Below are 20,677 nucleotides of genomic sequence, written 5' to 3'. Positions count from 1 at the left end.
AAGGGGATTTGTGAATCCCTTTCACAAATCCCCTTGATTTCTGAAGCCCAAGTTCAACGTACCTTGTAATAAAAAAAAAAATCATTTAAAATGAAACGCCAGGACACAGGACCTCTCTCTCTCTCTCTCTCTCTCTCTCTCTCTCTCTCTCTCTCTCTCTCTCTCTCTCTCTCTCTCTCTCTCTCTCTCTCGCTCTCTCTCTCTCTCTCTCTCTCGCTCTCTCTCTCTCTCTCTATATATATAGTGTGTGGGGTTTTTTTAAGGTAGGGGTGTGGTGTGTTTTCGACTATATGAATCCGTTTTCATGTGCAGGCCTATTTTAAATGTATGTAAGATAGGTTAGTTCCCGAAGAAATATTTATGGTTTTGGCCAGTTTCCGATTTTAGGCATCTGAAACGCTGTCCAAAAATTCCATTGCCATGCCATTTCAAAGATTTTGAAATAAATTCTTTTAAGAAAACCAATTAATTCAAGTACCCATTCAATCAGTTTCTCTACTCATTTTCACCCACCAAATAAAACAGGAACGAGCTGTCGTGTTTTCAAATGTCCTGGACTTGTTTATAACTAACTATTGTAAGTTGTAAGCGCTACAGTTTTCACCCACTACAGTATACCGCTGGTTAGAGGAAGTGGGCGGTACCAGGTTGTGGATGACGCGAGCGTGACCGTTAGTGACTGCCCAGTGAAACAGCGCTGAAATTCAAATTTGAACAGTTGAACCTTTCCTGAGAGGAGAAGAAAACTGGGTAGCTAGTCGTCTGTAGTTTAGCGCTCCGGAGACAAAAACCGTCTCAAGCAACGTTATTTAACTAGGCTAGATTTAACCCTTAGCGTATATTAGCTTGATAACTTAATTAGGAATGGATCCTTTCACTGAGGTAGGTTAAATGCACTATGTAATTATTGCTGTGTTTCGAGCGGCCTTGGACTGTGATTAAGTCTTGTTGGGTTGTATTTAACCATAATCTTATAGTAAACATTGTTGTAAAGCTATGTAATCGTTAAATGCATTCATTTCGACGTGCTGCATAGTCATTTTCCTACAAGAAAAAAAAAATACTACTAGTAATTAAAATATGTCTAGTAAGTAAAACGCTGTCAGATGGATTGAGCTAGGTTAGGTTAGCTAGGTTAAGAACTGCACTGCGTGCGCATGGGAGATGTGGGTTATTTTAACTAGGGTTAACTAACTGGGGTGTGACCGTTTAGGATTAGCCAGCTAACGCTAGCTTGTCTTTCCAGTTGTAGCAAAAAAAGAAACTGCTGTAACGGTCTCACATGGCAGGCATTTTTTGGGAATGACAGCAACTAACTGAAATTTCCGCTCACTCTCTGGGACGCTGCCAAAGCTGACCATAAAACATAGTTTAGCTAGTATCGCTCGCTAGTCTAGCTAGCGTTAGCTAGAGTTCAAGTCTGCCGTGTTGCTTGCTTTGCTTATTTAGCTAAGTTAACCTGAGTTAGCTAGCGGAAACTTTGGAACTAAATATTAGGACCTACTTGTATATTAATATTATGTGAATCCCCATTTCGCTCAGTTGCTCCTAAAGTGTTTCCTATGCACCATAAAGGTAAATGTAAGAACCCCAAAAAACATAATTTAAATCAAACTTAATACATTTATCGCTACTTAGATAAATTTAGCTAAATTTACGTCATGTGTAATAGAAAGTTCACCGTGCCGTGATGGGTTATTTATTTTTTTCAAATAAAGTAGGAAAAGTACCAAGGAAACTGGATTCCCTCTGTGTATAGCTGTATGTTTTTACAGCTAGTGATTCAACAACGCTGTGTGGCATCTTTGCTAACTTGGAAGGCTCATTGTTCGGTTTGACAAGAGCTTGATAAAGTAACATTTCATATAAATCAAGTTTTTATGTTTTACATATTGCACTAACTACTAACAAGGTGTATAACTGAAAATAAATGTAAATGAATATAAATGTGCTTTTCTGGGTAGCTGTTAAACTGCAATGTTCTTTGGTAGCTTTTACAAGGGCACCAGGGTCTGCCTACAAATTGCAGGTCCTCATTCAGTATTGGCTAATCTGATTACAACACAAAAAACGGTTCCTAAAACAAATAGCAGAACTGACCAATCATCAACAGTGTGCATTATTACTTTACTTTTTTTTTAATTTAACTTAAGAGGTGAAACTGGGTACACTTATCCTACATTCTAGACTCCTTAATTAGGTGGTTTTACACAGTGCGCTGGGTTCTCTGCACAGACCATTCTTCTTATTTTTTGTTAAAAACAAGGTGTCTTGGGAACCTGGACATTTTATAATTATAATTTAATATGTTGAGTTTTATCCAATATGTCCTAGTCCCTAGTTTATAGACCTCCCAAAAACTACACTCAGTGAAAGGTGGTGTTGTACAGAGCATTTCCTTAATATTTTATAATTTAATATTTTCTTGTCAATTTTTTGTAAACTTCTTGGCTCAGAAACTATTGGAGCGCACACGTGCCCGTAGGGAGAATCTTCAGAAGAAGCTGGCAGAGCGACCTACAGCAGCCAGCCGACAAATGGCAAAGAGGACAAGAGAGCCACTTGCAGAGACAAACAGTATCGTAATTGTGCCACCAACAGAAAAAGGTGCCATTTGTTTAAAGTCAGTTCCTTTTATGCAAAGCTTCTTTGACTTTGATCATGGTGGTGTGCAGGTTGGTAACACTGGGCTTCAGAAAGCTGAGAAAAAAAGTTTGTTTATTTTCAGTATAAGAGTCTGAAAATGTTCTTAACAAATTTGTGTGTATTTGTGTTACAGTACTTCCCTCACCCACACCATCGGCCTCTAAACGCCGCTGTTCAGGGGAGAATGGCCATTTCACTGGAGAAGAGAACAAGGAGCCAGTTGCCATTACAGACAAGAAGCCTCCCATAGCACCATACAGTATCCACTCTGCCTCATCAGAGCAAATGACTATCTGTCCTAGTTCAGACACAGATGCTGGACTTGTTGGCCCTCTTTCAGACACAGGGAAGGTGATGGTGGTGCCCTCACAAACAACAACAGGGTCCACAGATAAGGTGATGAAGCATTTTGTCATGGAGGAAGACAAAGATATTCTTAAAGATGGTACTGCTTCCATGCCAACCCCTAGCAACATGAGATCCCGTCTGCAGAGATTGGCTGAGCAGAGGCAGTATTGGGATTCAGAGGGTGGGTTGTATTCTTGTTTATTCAGTGAAGATAACGTTTTATAGATTATTTATTTTGAGTACATTTATTTGTCACCAGATTAAGGCATAAGTATTATGAACTATGAAACTGGGTGCAGTTTTATCCATTAAAACCTTAGGGCTTGGTACATCTTTTTATTTTCAAGGATTTAGCCTACCAGCATGATCTACCATTGTATGAAATACCAGTTTTATAGGAAATATAGTCGATAATAGTTTGAGTTGTTCTTTGAAATACATTTAGTTGATGTGTTTCTAAAATTAATTCCTATTGAACTATTTACAGGCAGCTGTGAACCATTATCGAACAGCAAAGCTATGTCCCCTCTTAGATCACAGAGGGTGGAGGTTGCACCTCCAGCCCTCGCTTCATCAGAGACACCAGTAGGCCGGAAGGGCAGACTGGCAAACCTTGCGGCAACGATCAGTTCCTGGGAAGATGACCTTGGACATGCACCTGTTTGCCGAAATGATGCAAAAGGGAAGCCTGGCAAAGCATGTGTGGTTCCACCAGCCCATGAGGAAAAGAACATTAGTGCCAAGACCTGTGCTGTGACACAACCAGCCCTGCATGTCCAGCCTGTTGCTAGCAAGCCTGTCCACAGCACCCAACATGTAGGTTATGCCAATTTATTTTATTTTTTTAAGTATATTGTTCCATGTTCATGTTTCAAAGTTTTTTAAATTTTAAATTGGAAGTTAACTAAAATTTATGTATGGTTTGTTGTAGCTGCCAGTTTATTCTCCAGTCAAATCATCCATAGTTACTCTACCAACCGCTCAGAAGACTGAGGTTCCTGAGGCCAAACTGGCTAAAGGACTTTCCTCCCCTGTGTCCAGCCCTGTGAAAAGCTGCTCTAGCCAATCCTCCACTCCACTCAAATCTGGAAGAATTCTCTCTTGTAATCCACAGATAGCTTCAGGTTCCCATAGTCCTCTAAAGGATCACATCTCAAGCAAAGAGTCAAGTGCTGGGAGAATGTTTATCTCGAGTCCCACAAAATCAAATTTTACAACTAAACCATCCTCTGCCATAGCATCTGTCTCTCAGGCTGACAAAAGTTTGCACACAGAAGCGCCACCATTACAGCAGAGGGGCCCAGCTGGAGCTTCTGGTGAGTAACCCAATTATAAGTTACTGAATTTTTTTTATTTTAAGTATTCATTTATTTTTGGACTATATATTATGTATTTTTATATTTTTGTGTTTTCCTTAGGGAGTGTTAAATCATTCTTGGAGCGCTTTGGGGAAAGATTACAGGAACGTAATCAGGGCTCTCCCTTTGGTGGTGGAGGTCAAGAACGCACGCCTGCTGTCACTCCATCGGCCACTCCTAAATCCAGACTGCTCCAGGAGAGGCTGCCTGTTGCACAACCAAGCTCGACTACTGCCATCCTCACTCACAAGCACAAAATGGTGTGTCATTTTAACTTTTCTGAACATATGTTCTGAAATGGATAGATTTTGGGTATTTGACTACATTTTCTTTTGTTACTAGGAACGTGAGGCAGAATTGGCACAGATTCGCAGTCGATTTCAGACTGCCAACCAAAAAAGCAAAGAGGATCTCTCAAAGGTCAAAAATGGCTTGGAATCCAAGGTGGAAAGTCACAGCTCACATCTTGAACTGCATAAATGGGTTGATCTCTGAGAACAAGTCCTCAGTTTATTTTTCTGTATCTCTATTACTTTTGGAAAGATTGACTGAGGAACACATGCATATCAAATGAACAAACTCATAAGCAAATTGAAATAAAACACTATATAATTGTGGTATCTTTTTATTATCCTTAGAAAGTGGAAGATCTTAATGAAGGTTTTGCTACTGCACTTTCCAGTGAGCCTTCAGATCCACTCTTGGGCATTGTGGAAACTCATTCCAAGTTCAATGAAAATGGTAACATTTCTAATTCTGGACATATTGTGTAGCAGTCACCCAGATGTTTACATGTGTTAATTTATTAGAATGGTATTGATTTGATGCATCACTTTATTGTTTTTGATTATCCCTAGGCATGACATTTTTTTGTTTGTTTTTTTAATTTTTCTTATGTTTACTAGAACTGTACAATGTATCATTTGTTAATTAATGCTATGACATTGACCTCTGTAATGCTAATATCACAGCAGGGTACAACATACGGGTGAGCTCTCAAAAGCATCACAATATTGCTTAATGTATGTTCACTCTTAGATGTTGCTTCAATCTTAGAGTGCTTTCTCAGTGTTTGAATCACTGTATTCACATGCTCAAGAAAGTGTAAATAATTGTGGTAAAAATGATACAGGCCAGTCCTGAATCATAATATCAGCACTCTATTTTAATTTACCACAAAGTACGTCTTGGTCACAGTATATAGAAGATTAATCACAGCCGGCAGATGTGTGTACAATTCAACTTTAACCAGATTCTTTCCTTCATCAGAGATGCCGGGCCTGAAGCCTGACCCTGCAAGTTCTCTGAAGTGTGCAGAGTTGTCAGTAGGAAAAATAGAAATGGATGAGCAGGAGGAAAAAGAAAGTGAGGGGAAAAAAGACTCCCTGCCAAATGTCCAATTTGATATAAAAGGATATTTTTACATCTTTTAAGTAACAATTAAATCTTCAAAATCTTATTCTGTAATTCCATTTTACAGAAAAAAAGGAAGAAATCCATGAGATCGAGATGAATGTGGATGGCTCTGTAAACTCTGAGGTCATTAACAATCTTTTTGAGGGCGTTTTGGAGGAGAGTAGACATAGTGATGAGGATGAGGAGGTGAAGGAGGATGAAGATGCACTTAACATCTCCTCCATGTCTCTCCTCATGCCACTAGCTGAGACTGTGGCTGCAGTGGTCAAGAGTCCTGAGAGGAAAGTCTTGGTGAGTTGGCTTAGGGTCTTTTCATTCCATCCCTGGAAAGTGGTGGTGCTTTTATTCTTCTAAACTCCATATTTTCTACGTCCTTGTGGTCTGTTAAATTAGACGTCAACCCCAACCAGCTCATTTAATGCAAAGAGTGGGACTCCTGAGAGTGTCTCCAGGCCCACAAAATTCCAGCGGGCCCGCATGCAGAGAGCTGCCTCATCTGATAGTATTGAGACCGTAGTAGAAGAGCACAAATTGCCCTACAGGTGATCCTACAGTACATTTTTTAAAAATATCATTTAAAATAAACCTGAGAATTTAATTGGATGCTTCTGGATTTCAGCATTGACGCCTATAGATCAACAAGAGTGAAAGACTCCGAGAGACCTCAAGTGAAACAGGTGATTGTAAGGAATGAAGATGTCTCTCAAAGAGTGGATGAGTCCCAGGGGGTCAGTCACATCACCATTAAACAAAAGATGCAGGTAAAAAAAAAAATGAAACTTGGACATTTATTCAGCCAAAGAAATATCTAAATGAGGTGCCTTAAAAACTGCTAAAAACCAAAGATTTTTTAAAATTAAATTCTTAGATTTTCTTTCTGTTTTCCCTAGCAATAGCAGCTACCTGCAGTATGTTCCTATTATCTTCCACTGTGTGCAAAGTTTTGGTGTTATTTGTGTTTTTACATAAACTGAATTATGAATATGCATTTTAATTGTCAATGCTTGCCACATTGTACATCACTTTGTGTTTTTTGTTGCTGCTGCTGCTGTTAGCTTTAAACAATCTATGCCCAGGCGTTTTATTGGCACGTGCAGCACTTTGGTCAACATGTGATGTCTTTAAAGTGCTCTGTAAATTAATGTAAATTAAGAGTTTTAATTTGAGCTGTGCTCTTAGGTCCTAACCAGTGAAATGAACCTGCAGCAGAGCGTGATCCATCAGGCCAGTCAGGCATTAAACTGCTGCACAGATGAGGAACATGGTAAAGGCTCTCAGGTGGAGGCTGAGGCTGAGAGGCTGTTGATTATAGCTAGTGAGTAACCAGTGTGGTGCTCTTTTTTACCTTCTTATTCAGGCAGATGTCATAGGCTGTTTCAAATGTTTCCACGCTTAATGTTTCGTTATTATTACATTTGTCATGGCGATAGAAAGTATATATTATTGAAACACAAGCATTTTGTTTTTAATGGGAATGGATGACTTTTTTTTTTCTCCAGCTGAGAAGAGGGTAGCTCTGAAAGCTGAGCTGGATCGATTGAAGGCAGAGGGCCCGGTAGTTCAAAAGAAAAACTCCAGGGCTCAGGACGATGTAGGTGTGCCTGCTTCCAAGGGCTCCATTACCCTTCAGGAGCTCCGATTACCACTTAAAGCTGACTTTGTCTGTTCTACCGCCAACAAGCCTGGTATGTGCTCTCCATTTAGATTTTCATAAATAGGTGGCAAAAGTGGGAATCCCCAGTACAATGTCTGTCTTTTTTTTAGTCTTGAATAGCTCTCCCCTGCCTTCATTTCCTATAGATGCTGGAAAGCATTACTTCTTTGTGATGATCCGTGCTGGAGCTGAGAACACAGTTGCAACTCCTCTAGCCAGCACCCACAGTGCCTTGAGTGGGGATGCCTTGACCTTCTCCACCAAGTTTACTCTGTGAGTCTGGATCCCTTTTGTGCCAAGTCTGAACATAAAGACTAGTCTTGTTATACCTAACCTAATGTTTATCTCAAATTTCAGGTCTGATGTGTCCAGTGACTTTGAGATTGATATTGAGGTGTACTATCTTGTAAGTGCATCTTTTTCTTGATGTGTTCTTTATGTGTAATTATGTTGAATTTTTAGATTGCTCTGTTTTCTATGTTTGCAGGTTCAGAAAAGAGAGGTATTTCTTGATAAAAGGAAGAAGCCCAGCAAGACAAAAGTACCTAGTTTTCTGTTATTTATCTCTGTCTATATCTTTACGGTGGAATAGTACTTAGTGTTTTGACAAGTTTGAAGATAATATTTGATAGGAAAATTCATAATTCATTTTATGTGTGTTGTAATGAAACATACACTTGTGCTTTTTGAATGGTTAAAAATTATTAAGTTTTCAGTACTTGGCTATGACTAGGATTTTGGATGAACAGATCTTGTCTTTTCTCTTTAGGCTATCACTCCTAAGCGATTCCTTGCCATCACTGTAAGTACCCTCTTGTCTTTGTTTGCTATTAATATTATGGACATTGTGCTTCATGTCATATTAACATGTTATTTCAGCTATTTCAATCTGTTTTGTTTAAGAAACTTTTTTTTTTTTTTTTCCCCCCATGTTATAGAAAAGTAATCTTCAAACACCTGGTGAGTATTATGTGAAATGTATATTAATGTGTTTTTATTGGTTTGTGTGCATCTTTAAAACACTTTGTTTTTGCAGTAATGGCAAGCCCTGGTGGTCCAAATGCGGTGCGCACCAGTAACTTTGCTCTTGTTGGATCCCACAAGTTAACCTTGGCATCTATTGGAAAAAATAAATTTCCCCTGGAAAAGGTAAACCATTTGGGACCATATGCTCTCCTAAATGCCTTTCTACTACTCCTTTTTTTCAGCTGGTGTTCTTTTGTAATAATTGCTGCTAAATACATATATACTAACAAATGGAATGATGAAGGGAAACAATGATGGGAGTAGTTTCTGTTGGGTTTGGTAAGGGCATAAATGGACCATATCTTTGTCTGATAATTCTTTGCATATTAGCAAAACAAGCTGTGATTTTAGTGCACTGTGCTGTTACCTGCACATATCGGCTTATTTACATGAACTCGTTTCTCTTTTTATAGATCAGATATGAAGGAAATGAGAGCAAGCTTCTCAGTGACATGTTTCAGAACAAGGTGTTTACAGTTATCCCTCCTTCAGTTAAATGAGGGTTGCTTGCTTGCTTTCATCCTAACAAATACATGCTGTAATGGCTCAGTTACTAACACTGAATATGCATTGTTTGGCCTATAGTGTACACACAAGTGGGCCTTATGCTTTTCTCAACAGTGCTGAGGAAAGGGTGTTTGCATACTCTTATCTTGGGATTTCATCATTCTTTTCCTATGTGTGTTTATTTTTCCTCAGAAATATCTGACAAATTCTCTTCAACTAAGGCATTGTACCTGTGCAACTGTTTGCTTAAGTTCTCCTTCTCTTCATCCTCCATACACATCTAGGTGCCATTCCTTAGTCCTCTGGAAGGCCATGTCTACCTTCGTATGCATTGTGAAGTTGATTCTCGTGTGGAGGAACGGGGCTTTCTTGTGAGTGTTCTATCTCTTGCGTGTATTTAATGAAATAGTAGTTTCTCACTGCTTGAATTATTGCTGCAATTAGTAGGAATTTGTCCTGATACTTGGATCATAAATTATAGACCATGTTTGAGGACGTCAGTGGATTTGGAGCTTGGCATAGAAGATGGTGTGTCCTTTCAGGCTACTGCATCTCCTACTGGACCTACCCTGATGATGAGAAACGAAAGGTAGGCAAGTCCAAGCAGAAATTCATGTATACTACATGTTTTACCATGTAAATTTAATTTAACCTAGGAATGAACTGTTCTGTCTAGAATCCAATTGGTCGTCTCAACTTGGCCAACTGTGTGAGTCGCAAAGTAGAGCCCGCTAACCGCGAGTTCTGTGCCCGGCCTAATACCTTTGAGTTGATCACAGTGAGACCACAAAGAGAAGATGACAAAGAAACTCTTGTCAGCCAATGCAAGAACACCATGTGTGTCACCAAGTAAGGGCCCACTCTCTACATGCTGTCACTTTATAATTCCTGTATGAGTAAACTGAAGAGAGGTGTCATACTGGTAACACTAGGATGCTGAATGATGGGATTACTAATATGGAAAAAGAAAACCAAATAAATATTTTGTACCATAATATGCATGCATTAAATAATTATCTTGTGGAATGTGCAAGCAATTTATGGCATAATTTTTTAACATGCAGGAATTGGCTTAGTGCTGACACAAAGGAAGAGAGAAACCTGTGGATGCAGAAGCTCAATCAAATCCTAGTGGATCTACGGATGTGGCAACCGGATGCATGTTACAGACCAATTTGACCCTCATTTGACCAGCACTTAGGATAAGCATCATTCTGAGTCTAAATTTTACATTAACTTCCAAAATATTTTACTGAGAAGTGCAATATAATACCAAAACTACATAGGGTTTACAGGCCATTTATAAATAAGGCATTTTGGTGATGGGTGTAGGGGTTTGAACCTTAATAAAGCCATATTGTAGACATTTCAGTATTGCAAAGTACAAAATTCACCTCAAAGTTTTTAAGGTTATAATTCTAGATGACTGTGTACCAATTAATTAAACCTGGAAGATATTCTATTACTATAACCAATAACCAGTAAAGGAAAGGAGTTGTAACAACAAAGTCAATAGCCTGAATAAATTTTAGTTCTAATGATTGTTTACTTTGTCACTGTAGAAATCCAAAGGTTAAATATGTAGTTTTTCACATGTAAGCACATTAAACAGTTCAGTTCTGCATCTTAAAACCACAGACAATATTATAATTAATTGAAAGTACAAGTATTTTTTGCTGTCAGATATTTCAAGATATTATTAGATATTTAATGTTTATATTTAAATCAACATTTTTCATATCTGCCACAGTATCTGCAGTTAAGGATTGTTTCAACTACCAATGAAAAAATCGGAGTACTCCTATAGACAAAAGTTCAAGTACATTGGTATCTTGTAATCCCCGCCCACCCCCCCAATTTTGTAATACGACATTCAATGCATACTGAATGCATCCTGACTTAAAAATGTTTTGTTACACCCAAAATAGAGATTCTGAACTTTTAGTTATTTGATTACATTACAATTGCATGATGTGTTTTAAGATGTGTTTTGTTATTTGCTGTGACTATGCTTTACCTGTAGAAGCGAAATACATCAGAATAACTGGCTTAATTGTTTGGCTCTGTTTAAACTAGGAGTTTTTTAATATTTTGAGTGTATTCACTGACAGCAGAATAACATAATATGCATTTTCTGTCTTATGGTTTACATTGCTTGGCTTTGACAGAATAATGAACAAATTATGCTGGTGTGGGATTTTCTCTCCTTTTATTGAACTTTTATTCATATAGGCAGTTTGAGATTTAATATTTATCATGCAGAGCTCCACGCTGCTACCAATATGTAAGATTACTTTCAGCGGCTGTCTAATTTGTCATATACTTGTAAGTTTATGGTATATTTGGCCAGATGGGTTTTTGTCTTTTTTTTCTTTTCTTTTTTTAACATTCACCTTCTGCTAATATTTTATACATTTTGCTTAAAATACAATAGAATATATATATTCTTAGGTACCTCCTCGTGATTCCTAATACACTACTCGGCACTTCAGTGTTTAAGTGGGTCTGCTGGTTTTAAATCTTGTTTGAAACACTCCAAATGATGTAAAGAATTCTGCAGTGCTGACACTTTAATAAACGGCAGCAGCTTTAGTAAAATTGTTGTTTGTATCGGTTTTTCCACTTTAGTTGTATTCAGTTTCATATTCTTATCCTGGATTTATACAATTATTCTAAGTTAACTACTTTTGTCCCAAGTATCAGTACTGTTCAGCATGTCAGTATCAGAGCCCAATCACATTTATTTTCACCCCCTACACCTTGTTTATGAATTAATCGTTGTCATCTGGACCTGAGTTACAAAGATTGGTGGTTTAAATCATCTACGAAATGGTATAATTCTTCAAGAACCTGAACCTTTTATGTAATTGGGTGGGTTTGCGTGGCCATACTTTTGCGGTTGGCTATGTAGCACTAACTTTGTCCTACCCCTCTACCTCAAAAAGATTCAGGACATCTTACCTATAGACGTGTTCGTGCAAAACGTAGTGGTAGGGATATATGATGAAATGGGATTAGGTCTATATCACCCCAGATTACAATATGTGTGAAATATTCTCTAGCTGTAATGTTACCTAAGAGGCTCCTGTACCTCAGAATCAATTCTAAATTCTAAGACATTTCTGGCGCTAAAGTAAGTTTGTTTAAAGTGATTTGTATTGTGTTGTGCATACTTTTGGTGTGTTTCCGATGCCCTTTTTTATGAACACATCTTGAACACCCACCGGCCGTGTACATACCCTGTAGTGTCCCAAAGTGCATGCGCACTCATTATTATATAAATGTTTTTTATGCATTTAATCTACTTAATTTTTTTTTCCACGTAATATCAATTTATAGTTTAATTTCTCTTAATAGCAATTACCGGAGTGTATTCTAATAATCCTTACTAAATATGGCATCAAAACTGACACTGTCATATACTATGCAAAAATGTGAAAAACGGATATTACATGGGGTAAAGGAGTACCTTCTTTCCAATGACCACAGTTTCTTTTTGAACGACTCGCCAATGACCAATGAATGAACGTGTTGTGTTCAACGGTTGGCAAAGAGGCGTTTCCATTTCCTTTCTGGTTTGAGTTGGCGCATAGCGAACACATTAGAGGGTCGAAGGTCTATAACACCGCTTACAAACTTATCATGGCCCCCAGCACGCAACAAGATGATGTGGTTTCTGGCGTACGTAAAGGAATCAGAGCCATTCTACTTGGCCCGCCAGGAGCTGGAAAAGGAACTCAAGTGAGATGCGATATGTAACCTCGTCGGCTAGCCAGTTAGCTAAAGATCATTTCAACAGGACAGCAGCGCTCAGTTAGGTTGCAGCAGTTTAAAGTTTTCGTGTGGGTAGCTGGATTGTTACCCTAACTCATTCATTCATTTAAAGCCGCACATAATTGTCTCAAGGTCACCTGATTAAACCGTTTCTTAAATGAGTGATTAACGTAAACTTTATGGTTGATCCACCCATATGCGTTGGGGGTGGTCAACAAGCACATCAACCAATTGTACGGCTTTAACTGAGACACTTTAGTTTCAGTGCAGTGCTCCCTGTTGGCACACTGTGGGTGATGGTTTTAACCAAGGGGTTAAAATGTCTACCTTTGTTGTTGATTCTGAAATATCTTAATTGTCACTGTGAATTATTAATGCTTGTACTACTTATTTATTCCTTGTTCAGGTCTTAAACATGTGCAAAATCCACAGTTTAATAGTGGAATTAGCTAGCTACATTTTAGAACTAGGTTAAATTTAGTGATTGTGTTATCACGTGCCTTAGTTTATGTAGAATATATATTACATAATTCTTTCTCTTGTGCATTGGAACAGGCTCCCAGACTGGCAGAGAAGTATTGTGTGTGTCACCTGGCCACTGGGGACATGCTGAGAGCAATGGTGGCATCTGGCTCAGAACTTGGCCAAAGATTAAAACAGACCATGGATTCTGGCAAACTGGTAGTACAGATGAATGAATTTTCAGCATAACACAAGCCCTGCATATCACAGACACCACTTTAGGCCCCTGTGCTTCGGTTTCAGTCTTTTGATGCCTGTGTGTGTCTTATTATAAGGTGAGCGATGAGATGGTTGTTGAGCTTATAGAGAAGAACCTGGACACTACTCCTTGTAAGAACGGATTTCTTTTGGATGGGTTTCCTCGCACAGTCAAGCAAGCAGAAATGGTAAAGATTATGTGTGTTGTTAAAGTTAGCAATTAAAAATATGAATAATAGGCCATTATTAACAGTCCATATTTGATTCTGTTCCTCTGTACAATAGTTGGATGATCTACTTGAGAAACGCTCAGAGAAACTGGACTCCGTCATTGAGTTCTCTGTGGATGACTCTCTTTTGGTACGCAGGATCTGTGGGAGGTAAGATGATCTAATGTGCAGGTGGGTGTGGCACCTGTGAGTTGGACAGATCTAGGTTTGGATTAGACAAATGCATTTTGATATATGACTAAAATGAAAATATTGCAAAAAAAACAAGTGTTTTTTTGTTTGTTTTTTTAGGGTTTAAATATTTTCAACTTGACCGCAGATAAAAGGCTTATTGGTCAGTTCATGGACCAGGAGAAAAAATTAGCAAAAAGACAAATAGTGCATTGTAAAGAAAAAATCAGGACTTAAGAGGTATAAATGACAGAAGAGCTAGCCTAATTACTTGTGTGATGATGATGATGAGTGGCTGTCAGCGTTGTCAGTGCAAAGATATAACCTACAAAACACCATCTGTGTAAATGCAGTGTATATTCTTTTAATGAGAGAAGTGCATATCTTAATGGTCAGAAGAATTGGTTTGGTCACTGATTGCTTCTGGAAAGTGACTGGTAGATCCAAGATGTGTCTCCTCTTGTGTGAGAGAAAGGATCCACTCCGATCATCAAGGAGGTTAGATGCCTTACATGTAGGACACCTGTGGAGAGTAACAAGACAGATTAACAAAGTGCTATAAGACTGAAGCATATTGTGATAAATGTAGACAATGTATGTCTAAAGTAGAACTGTTGATGTATATAGCTTCAGACTTTGGGCTTGTATGATGGCATGCCAGCCTAGTGGTATAATCCAGGGCTTAAGTGGGGAAAAACTGTATAAAATACTTCTAGCGTATTGGACAGACATTGGGACGAGAACACTTGTGGCTGCAGACAGCTTGTTTGGGTTCATAATTGATGTCTCTTCTACATGGGAGAGAGGACAAGTCACTCCCAATTTTAGGGCTGCCTTGGTCCTTGCAGAACAAAATAATTTGCTTTTTGAATATTGTGTATAGAATTTTTTCCCCTTTCCTGTGATTTTGGATAATTTCAACAGGTATTTTTGGCTTCACTGGGATATCAAGAAAATAAACTGACTAATTCTCTTACAGCCATGTAAATGTGTGTATTCCTAGCACCTCCCCTTGACCACTGTGACCATGCAGTGTCATAAATGGTGGCAGAGGTATTGAATCCAGTCTAGTAGGAAAACCAAAATCTGTGGCAAAGCTGAAGAGGTGCATTGTTGAAGAAACACCAAAAGATCATCAAAACCAGCACAGCACACAAAGGAGGAAATACTATCTGAATATAGTGGAAGATTGACCCCACAACAGGATGCCTCCAAGAAGACAACACCTTAGAAACATGGAAAGATTTCAGGAAAAACAGTGATGAAACCCCTGAATCTAGCCCAGTCTAGTCAGTGGCAACTAAAATGTCAACTTGAAGCTCAGAAGAACTCCACATGTCCCACCAGTACATTAAGATCCAACAAGCCAAAGAAGATGGCAGAACAAGAAATTCAGCAATATGGCAACAGACAGGGCTCATTGCCCCATCAGTTCACACAGCTGCATAGACGTTTATGAGGAGTGGTTGGAACAACAGTTGTTGGGAGGTGCAGCTGACTATAACATCAGGTATTCTGAGGCATACATTGTTCACCCGGCACAGAAGGAAAGAGCTATACACCACAAGCACAATAGCCAAGTAGACCTGCAGCACAAGCTACAACACACAGCCACACCCACATTAGCCAAGTAGACATGCAGCACAAGTTACAACACACAGCCACACCCACATTACTGCACCAGACCTGGACCAGACCCAGAATGTAGTCTTTACAAGAAGACAGCAACATTGAACATTATTTAACAATGTTTGAATGATTAGCACAAGCATGCAGATGGATACGTAGGAAAGCAAGAGCAGTATATGTGGGATGGATAAAGACACAAATGACAACAGGAGAGTCAAGGAGGCAATTCTCATCAAATATGAGCTAAACAGAGAAACATACCTGCGGAGATTCAGAACAAGAATGAGTGAAAAATCAAAGAAAATCCAAACCTGACTGAAGGATCTGTATAACAAATGGATGACCTCAAACAAAGAGGACATTGGTGACATGGTTACCATAGCAGATAGTCTAGGAATTCACTAACTCCAGAAAACCACTAGACAATGTACAGAGCTCAAATTCTTACTTTGGTGTCAACATTGTGGTCGGGAAAGGCACAAGAGAAGAGTATTCCTTGCAACCCACTTTGAACGGTCATTTATCTTTTATTCCCAGGCAACATGGGTCTGTCAGAACAGACTCTTAATAAAGCCATAGTAATAACAGTCAGAATTACAGGCAAAATGTACAGGGCCCTAAATGATACCAGCAATAGTCAAACTCTTGTGAGTGCCATGTTTAGGAGAAAGGGCTTTTGAGGAAGCGAACTATATTGGAGTAAGGTGCGTCAATGGGGATGAGGGGGAACATTCCACAGCAGAGGTCCCAATGGAGATTCAGGGCCAGGCATACTGCCTAAATGAAGGTGTAAAGGCGGACCCCCTGCCCCCATTCTTTTATTTTAGGGAGGGACAAACCCATACTGATAGACATGTCTAGCACTCCATCATTAAATATTTCAGTCCCTTCCCAAGTGACATAGTGGAGCTACAAAGAAAAGATGAATCAAAGTCACTATTTGACAAAGCTAGCTCAGAAAAGGGGGTTACCAAAGACCTTGAAAAGTGCAGTTTTTCTTAAGAGAAGAGAACTGTACTGACAGTGTCTCAGAAGGACAGCTAGTAGTTCCGGCAAACATGAGACTGTTAGTATTGGAATTAGGACATGCTATCCACTGGGTAGGACATCTGTGACTATAGAAGACAATAGTACGGGTCCTTACAGACTAGGGAAGTAATTTCACATCCAGACATCTTAAGGAAGTATTCACAATGCTACAGAGTAACAGTATAAAGACCACGTCTTATCATCAGCAGACATACTGTATGGTAGAATGCTTCAAGCAGACTCTCAAGTCAGTGCATCACAAATTTATGTCTGGCACCAGTGGGTCCAGTGACTAATGTACCTTTTCTTCGCATATACAGAAATATCATATGCATTCATTGGTTATTCACCATTCAAACTCCTCTTTGGCAGTCAAGTAAGGTCACCACTTGACATCCTAAAAAAGGTATGGGAGGGCGATGACCACAGAGTGCAGCTGACTATCCTCTCAGATGTCTTAAAGATGAGTGAGAAGATAGATACATGATCAAGGTTGGTGAAGGAAGATGAGCACAACAGAAACAGATGACCTGATATGACAAGTCCTTAAGGAAGCTGGTCCCATGACAAAAGGTACTCATCCTCCTATAACAACAATTTACTGCAATCCAAGTGGCCTGTATGAGGTAAAGAGGAACGGGACTAGTGACTTATGAACTCTGCCTACCTGACTGAAAAAAGAAAACACGTTCTCCATGTCAACCTACTGATGCCCTGAGTTGAGAGGCCAGAAGAAGTGGAAAAACTGTTGTATCATGAAACATAATATCAGGCTTCTGTTAATAGTACCCATAAAACCTAACTTGCAGGGTAAAAGCACACCTCATCCTGGACTTGAAGGGTGAGGTAGAGGCCATGTTGAAGACATTATTGAACCTCCAGGAAGTGAGTGGTGAAGCCCAGTGGTCTTATTCCCCAAAAAGAACGATGAACCTGAAATTTTGAGTTAACGTCTTGAAGCTCCCCTAAATGTTGCATTCAGCCTTTACTCAGTGCAAAGGGTGGAAAAGTTGCTCGAATGATTTGGCAGATGAAAGTACCACTTGTAACATATAGGCCATCTTTCAGCTGAACCATGCAATAGGAATGGTGGTGAATGCCAAGAAATGTTCCTGGGAAAGTCAGAGGACTCTTACCAGGTTTTGTATAGAAGGGTCATTCCAAACTTTTGACTGACTTCACAAGGAAGAACTGTCCAAAAAAAAGTCAGTTGGATGCGAAACTGAGACTACTTTTGGGGATCTTGAGGCCTGCTTATGTTGAGAATCGGTGTTGCAGAGCTAGAAGAGAAGGCAAGTCACTCCCACTCCTTAGGGCTGCCTTGCAAAAATACTAAGAGTTTTCTTTGTAAATGTTATGTAGTTTTTTTTTTGTTTTTTTTCCCTTTTGTTAAGATTTTGGATAATTTCAACAGGTGTCTTGAGTCTTCACTGGGATACCAAGAAAATAAATGGACTACTGCTCCTACAACCACGTGTATATTGGTATTGGTCACTACTGTGACCATGCAACATCACATTATGGTATTCTTCAAAGATGCAAAAGGTAGAAATTCAGAGATTCTGGCAAGCCTTCCACCATTTGCCTGTGCCTTGTGGGTTTGTTTAATGCAATTCCATGTTTTATAACTCCCAAAGAAGGATGTTGAGTAATTGCTGATTATTGCAGTCAGTACACAGTGTCATTCTGAAAGCAGAACAGTGCATTCTTCCTTAGCTTGTCATGCAGTTTCTCTCTCCTGCATTCTGCCAGGTGGCTTGGTTGTTAACACTTTTGCCAAGAAATTGTCCTGAGATGGATGGTGCTCTGTCCTGACTGTTATCCTCTCAACGCAGTCCCCCAGGGGACTGTGGTTTCTGGTTGAGAGTACTCTGTGTGCAGTTGGGTGCCTCTTCTCATGAATTTGTTGATTGTAAAGCATCCTTTGGTTCTGAGAAAGGGGCTGTTTACGTGTAACTTCATTCATTCATTTGCCTTAAAGCAGTTGGGTGTTGTAAGTGCTGTAATACAACTGTGAAGCTTGCTAAATGTAATGAGATTGTTGAAATTTCCCTCATGATCTTAACCTTGGAGGGTGATTTAACAATTCTTCCCTGATCTGTGACCTTTCTAGACTAATTCATCAGCCCAGTGGCCGTTCCTACCATGAGGAGTTTAACCCTCCCAAAGAACCTATGAAGGATGATGTAAGTGGCTGGAAATGTTAATATTCAGTTAGTATGACTGATTTGAAAAGTGCATATTATTAAGGAAAAACAAACCAAAAAAGCATGTTATTTTGCTGATTTGAAAACTGCAGTCCTCTGTAAATACTGCTAATAGATCAATTTAGATGTTTTATTGTGGGTGTTGCAAAGCTTGCATTTGTCTTTTCAGAACCTAAATGTAAATGACTTCGATCCAGAATAGTTTTCAAATGCCCATTAGAAATTTATCACATTGGCATATCACCAAATTACCATATTACCATCACCATATTATCACAGGATTAACAGTGTCACTATGATTGGCTTGTCAGATAATAAACCAACAATCATACTACTTTCCAAAGATTATCAGATGCACAGCAGTTATATTGTGTTTGTTCAACCATGATGAAAGGTCTATGATTTCTGCAATGATGATTATGTTCAAAAATGTTTGCAAAAGGTCAAACTGTTCTTCAGGAAGCCCCAGATTGTCCACATTTTTAGCCAATCAAAAATATCTACTACCACAACAGTTGTGCTAGAAGCTAAAGTCCAGCCAAAATGTGGACAGTCTGGAGGTTTGTGAACATTAGCAACCACCATAGTCCACTGCATTGATCTTTCCTTTGTTCAAATCGTTATCAAGAAAGTCAAGAAGCCTGAGTATGGGATTTTTGTGGTCCCTGTGGAGTCAAAGCTTTGTCAACTGCCGAACCCTAAATTTGGAAGGGCAGTTACCAAACAATATAATCTAGGCCTGCATTGCTTAAAGATAAAGGGTGGTGCTTCTTATTCATGAATGCTGGTTTCCTCTATTGTGCTAGGTGACTGGTGAACCTCTGTCCCGTCGTAGCGATGACAACGAGAAGACTTTGTGGGCCCGCCTGGAGGCCTACCACAGACAGACAGCACCATTGGTGCAGTACTACAGCTCACGTGGCCTGCACCGTGCCATAGATGCTGCACAAACCCCTGATGTCGTCTTTGCCTCCATCCTTGCAGCCTTCTCAGCTGCCACCTGTAAAGACCTTGTGTTATTTATCTAAATCCTTTCTTCAACTTACTTTTTCCCCTCTCTTTGTCATCCTTGCCTATCCTATTATTTCTCAGTAGGTGTCTTGAGTTCTAGTTTTAAGACTTGTGTTTACCAGCAAGTTAAACTAGAACACTGCCTTCTCTGTAACCTAGCTAATAGTTTGCTTTTCTGACCTATTCCTTCATACTGCATGCCAAAAAAATGACTGAATTTTTGATTTATTTTGCTAATCTGTAGAAATTAAATATCTTCTCTGCACTTCTATGTCTTATTGATTTGTTTTTGCTACTTGTTTACTTGCACAATATATAAGGTGAAATGTGAATATTATTGTGCTTCTGGTTGCAAGGGTTGTTGTATTTATAATCATGTCCACTAGCGATTGTGATTGAGTATTTTGTGGCTGCATTTTATGAGCCATTTGGGTGGGAAAAAAAAAAATTACTGTATTTTGCCTTATGAGTACATGTATCCTGAATCGATTGCTGATTTACACAAGGATTTTTTTTTTTCTACAGCTGTTTGAGTCCCTGCTTCCTCCATCCAGTCTGATCCAGATGAGAAAAAAAGGTGGATGGTGTCTATAGCCTATAATTTAATTATGATGGATAGTATGCTTTATTTGGGGCAGTCTATGAAGACTAACAAAAAATACCATGATCTTTATCATGTTTTACTTGAATAAAAATACTATTTTATAATATCTTAAATGATCTTTTGTGTATTTTTAGGGTCTTCTGGGTGATTGGGTATGACCTGTTGTGCTTTGATTCTTTTCTATCCTGCAGGAGTAACTTTTTTTTTTTTTTTTTTTTGCACTAGGAATATTTCATGTGCAATAAATTTTGTTCAAAGGGTTATGGTTTAAAATAGCCTAAGTCGAGTCAGATAAATCTGATTTCCTTTACAAATAGTATTTCCAGTAAATCTTGACTAGTTATACG

The 20,677-nt window shown here is 39.0% G+C and overlaps 2 protein-coding genes across 4 annotated transcripts; both read left to right on the top strand.

Moving 5' to 3' along the window:
* Positions 1-714: 714 nt before the first annotated feature.
* anln (anillin, actin binding protein) lies at positions 715-11,541 on the top strand. Of its 2 annotated transcripts, XM_027000853.3 has the most exons (25): positions 715-882; positions 2,457-2,607; positions 2,780-3,175; positions 3,482-3,810; positions 3,926-4,310; positions 4,413-4,612; positions 4,695-4,796; positions 4,991-5,093; positions 5,622-5,717; positions 5,833-6,059; positions 6,162-6,310; positions 6,388-6,529; positions 6,948-7,083; positions 7,268-7,453; positions 7,569-7,695; positions 7,780-7,828; positions 7,910-7,963; positions 8,192-8,224; positions 8,361-8,382; positions 8,459-8,571; positions 8,862-8,915; positions 9,240-9,326; positions 9,437-9,544; positions 9,632-9,804; positions 10,020-11,541. In XM_027000853.3, the coding sequence occupies exons 1-25, from the start codon at positions 865-867 to the stop codon at positions 10,132-10,134; spliced, it is 3,555 nt and encodes a 1,184-aa protein (XP_026856654.2). In that variant the 5' UTR covers positions 715-864; the 3' UTR covers positions 10,135-11,541. The 2 variants fall into 2 exon arrangements, with proteins under 2 accessions (XP_026856654.2, XP_026856655.2); XM_027000854.3 differs by lacking the exon at positions 8,862-8,915.
* Positions 11,542-12,524: 983 nt separating this feature from the next.
* ak2 (adenylate kinase 2) lies at positions 12,525-20,443 on the top strand. 2 transcript variants are annotated; one of them, XM_027000928.3, is made up of 7 exons: positions 12,525-12,696; positions 13,285-13,410; positions 13,527-13,637; positions 13,735-13,829; positions 18,622-18,694; positions 19,522-19,717; positions 20,252-20,443. In XM_027000928.3, the coding sequence occupies exons 1-7, from the start codon at positions 12,598-12,600 to the stop codon at positions 20,257-20,259; spliced, it is 708 nt and encodes a 235-aa protein (XP_026856729.1). In that variant the 5' UTR covers positions 12,525-12,597; the 3' UTR covers positions 20,260-20,443. The 2 variants fall into 2 exon arrangements, with proteins under 2 accessions (XP_026856729.1, XP_026856728.1); XM_027000927.3 differs by lacking the exon at positions 20,252-20,443 and having other exon boundaries at positions 19,522-19,991.
* Positions 20,444-20,677: the final 234 nt, after the last annotated feature.

This window comes from Electrophorus electricus, chromosome 2 (genome assembly GCF_041902795.1).
Source record: "Electrophorus electricus isolate QZ-2024a chromosome 2, ASM4190279v1, whole genome shotgun sequence".
In the NCBI taxonomy this organism is placed as follows: domain Eukaryota; kingdom Metazoa; phylum Chordata; class Actinopteri; order Gymnotiformes; family Gymnotidae; genus Electrophorus; species Electrophorus electricus.
Note: the sequence above shows the minus strand (reverse complement) of the source record. Positions and strands in the feature narration are given on the sequence as shown.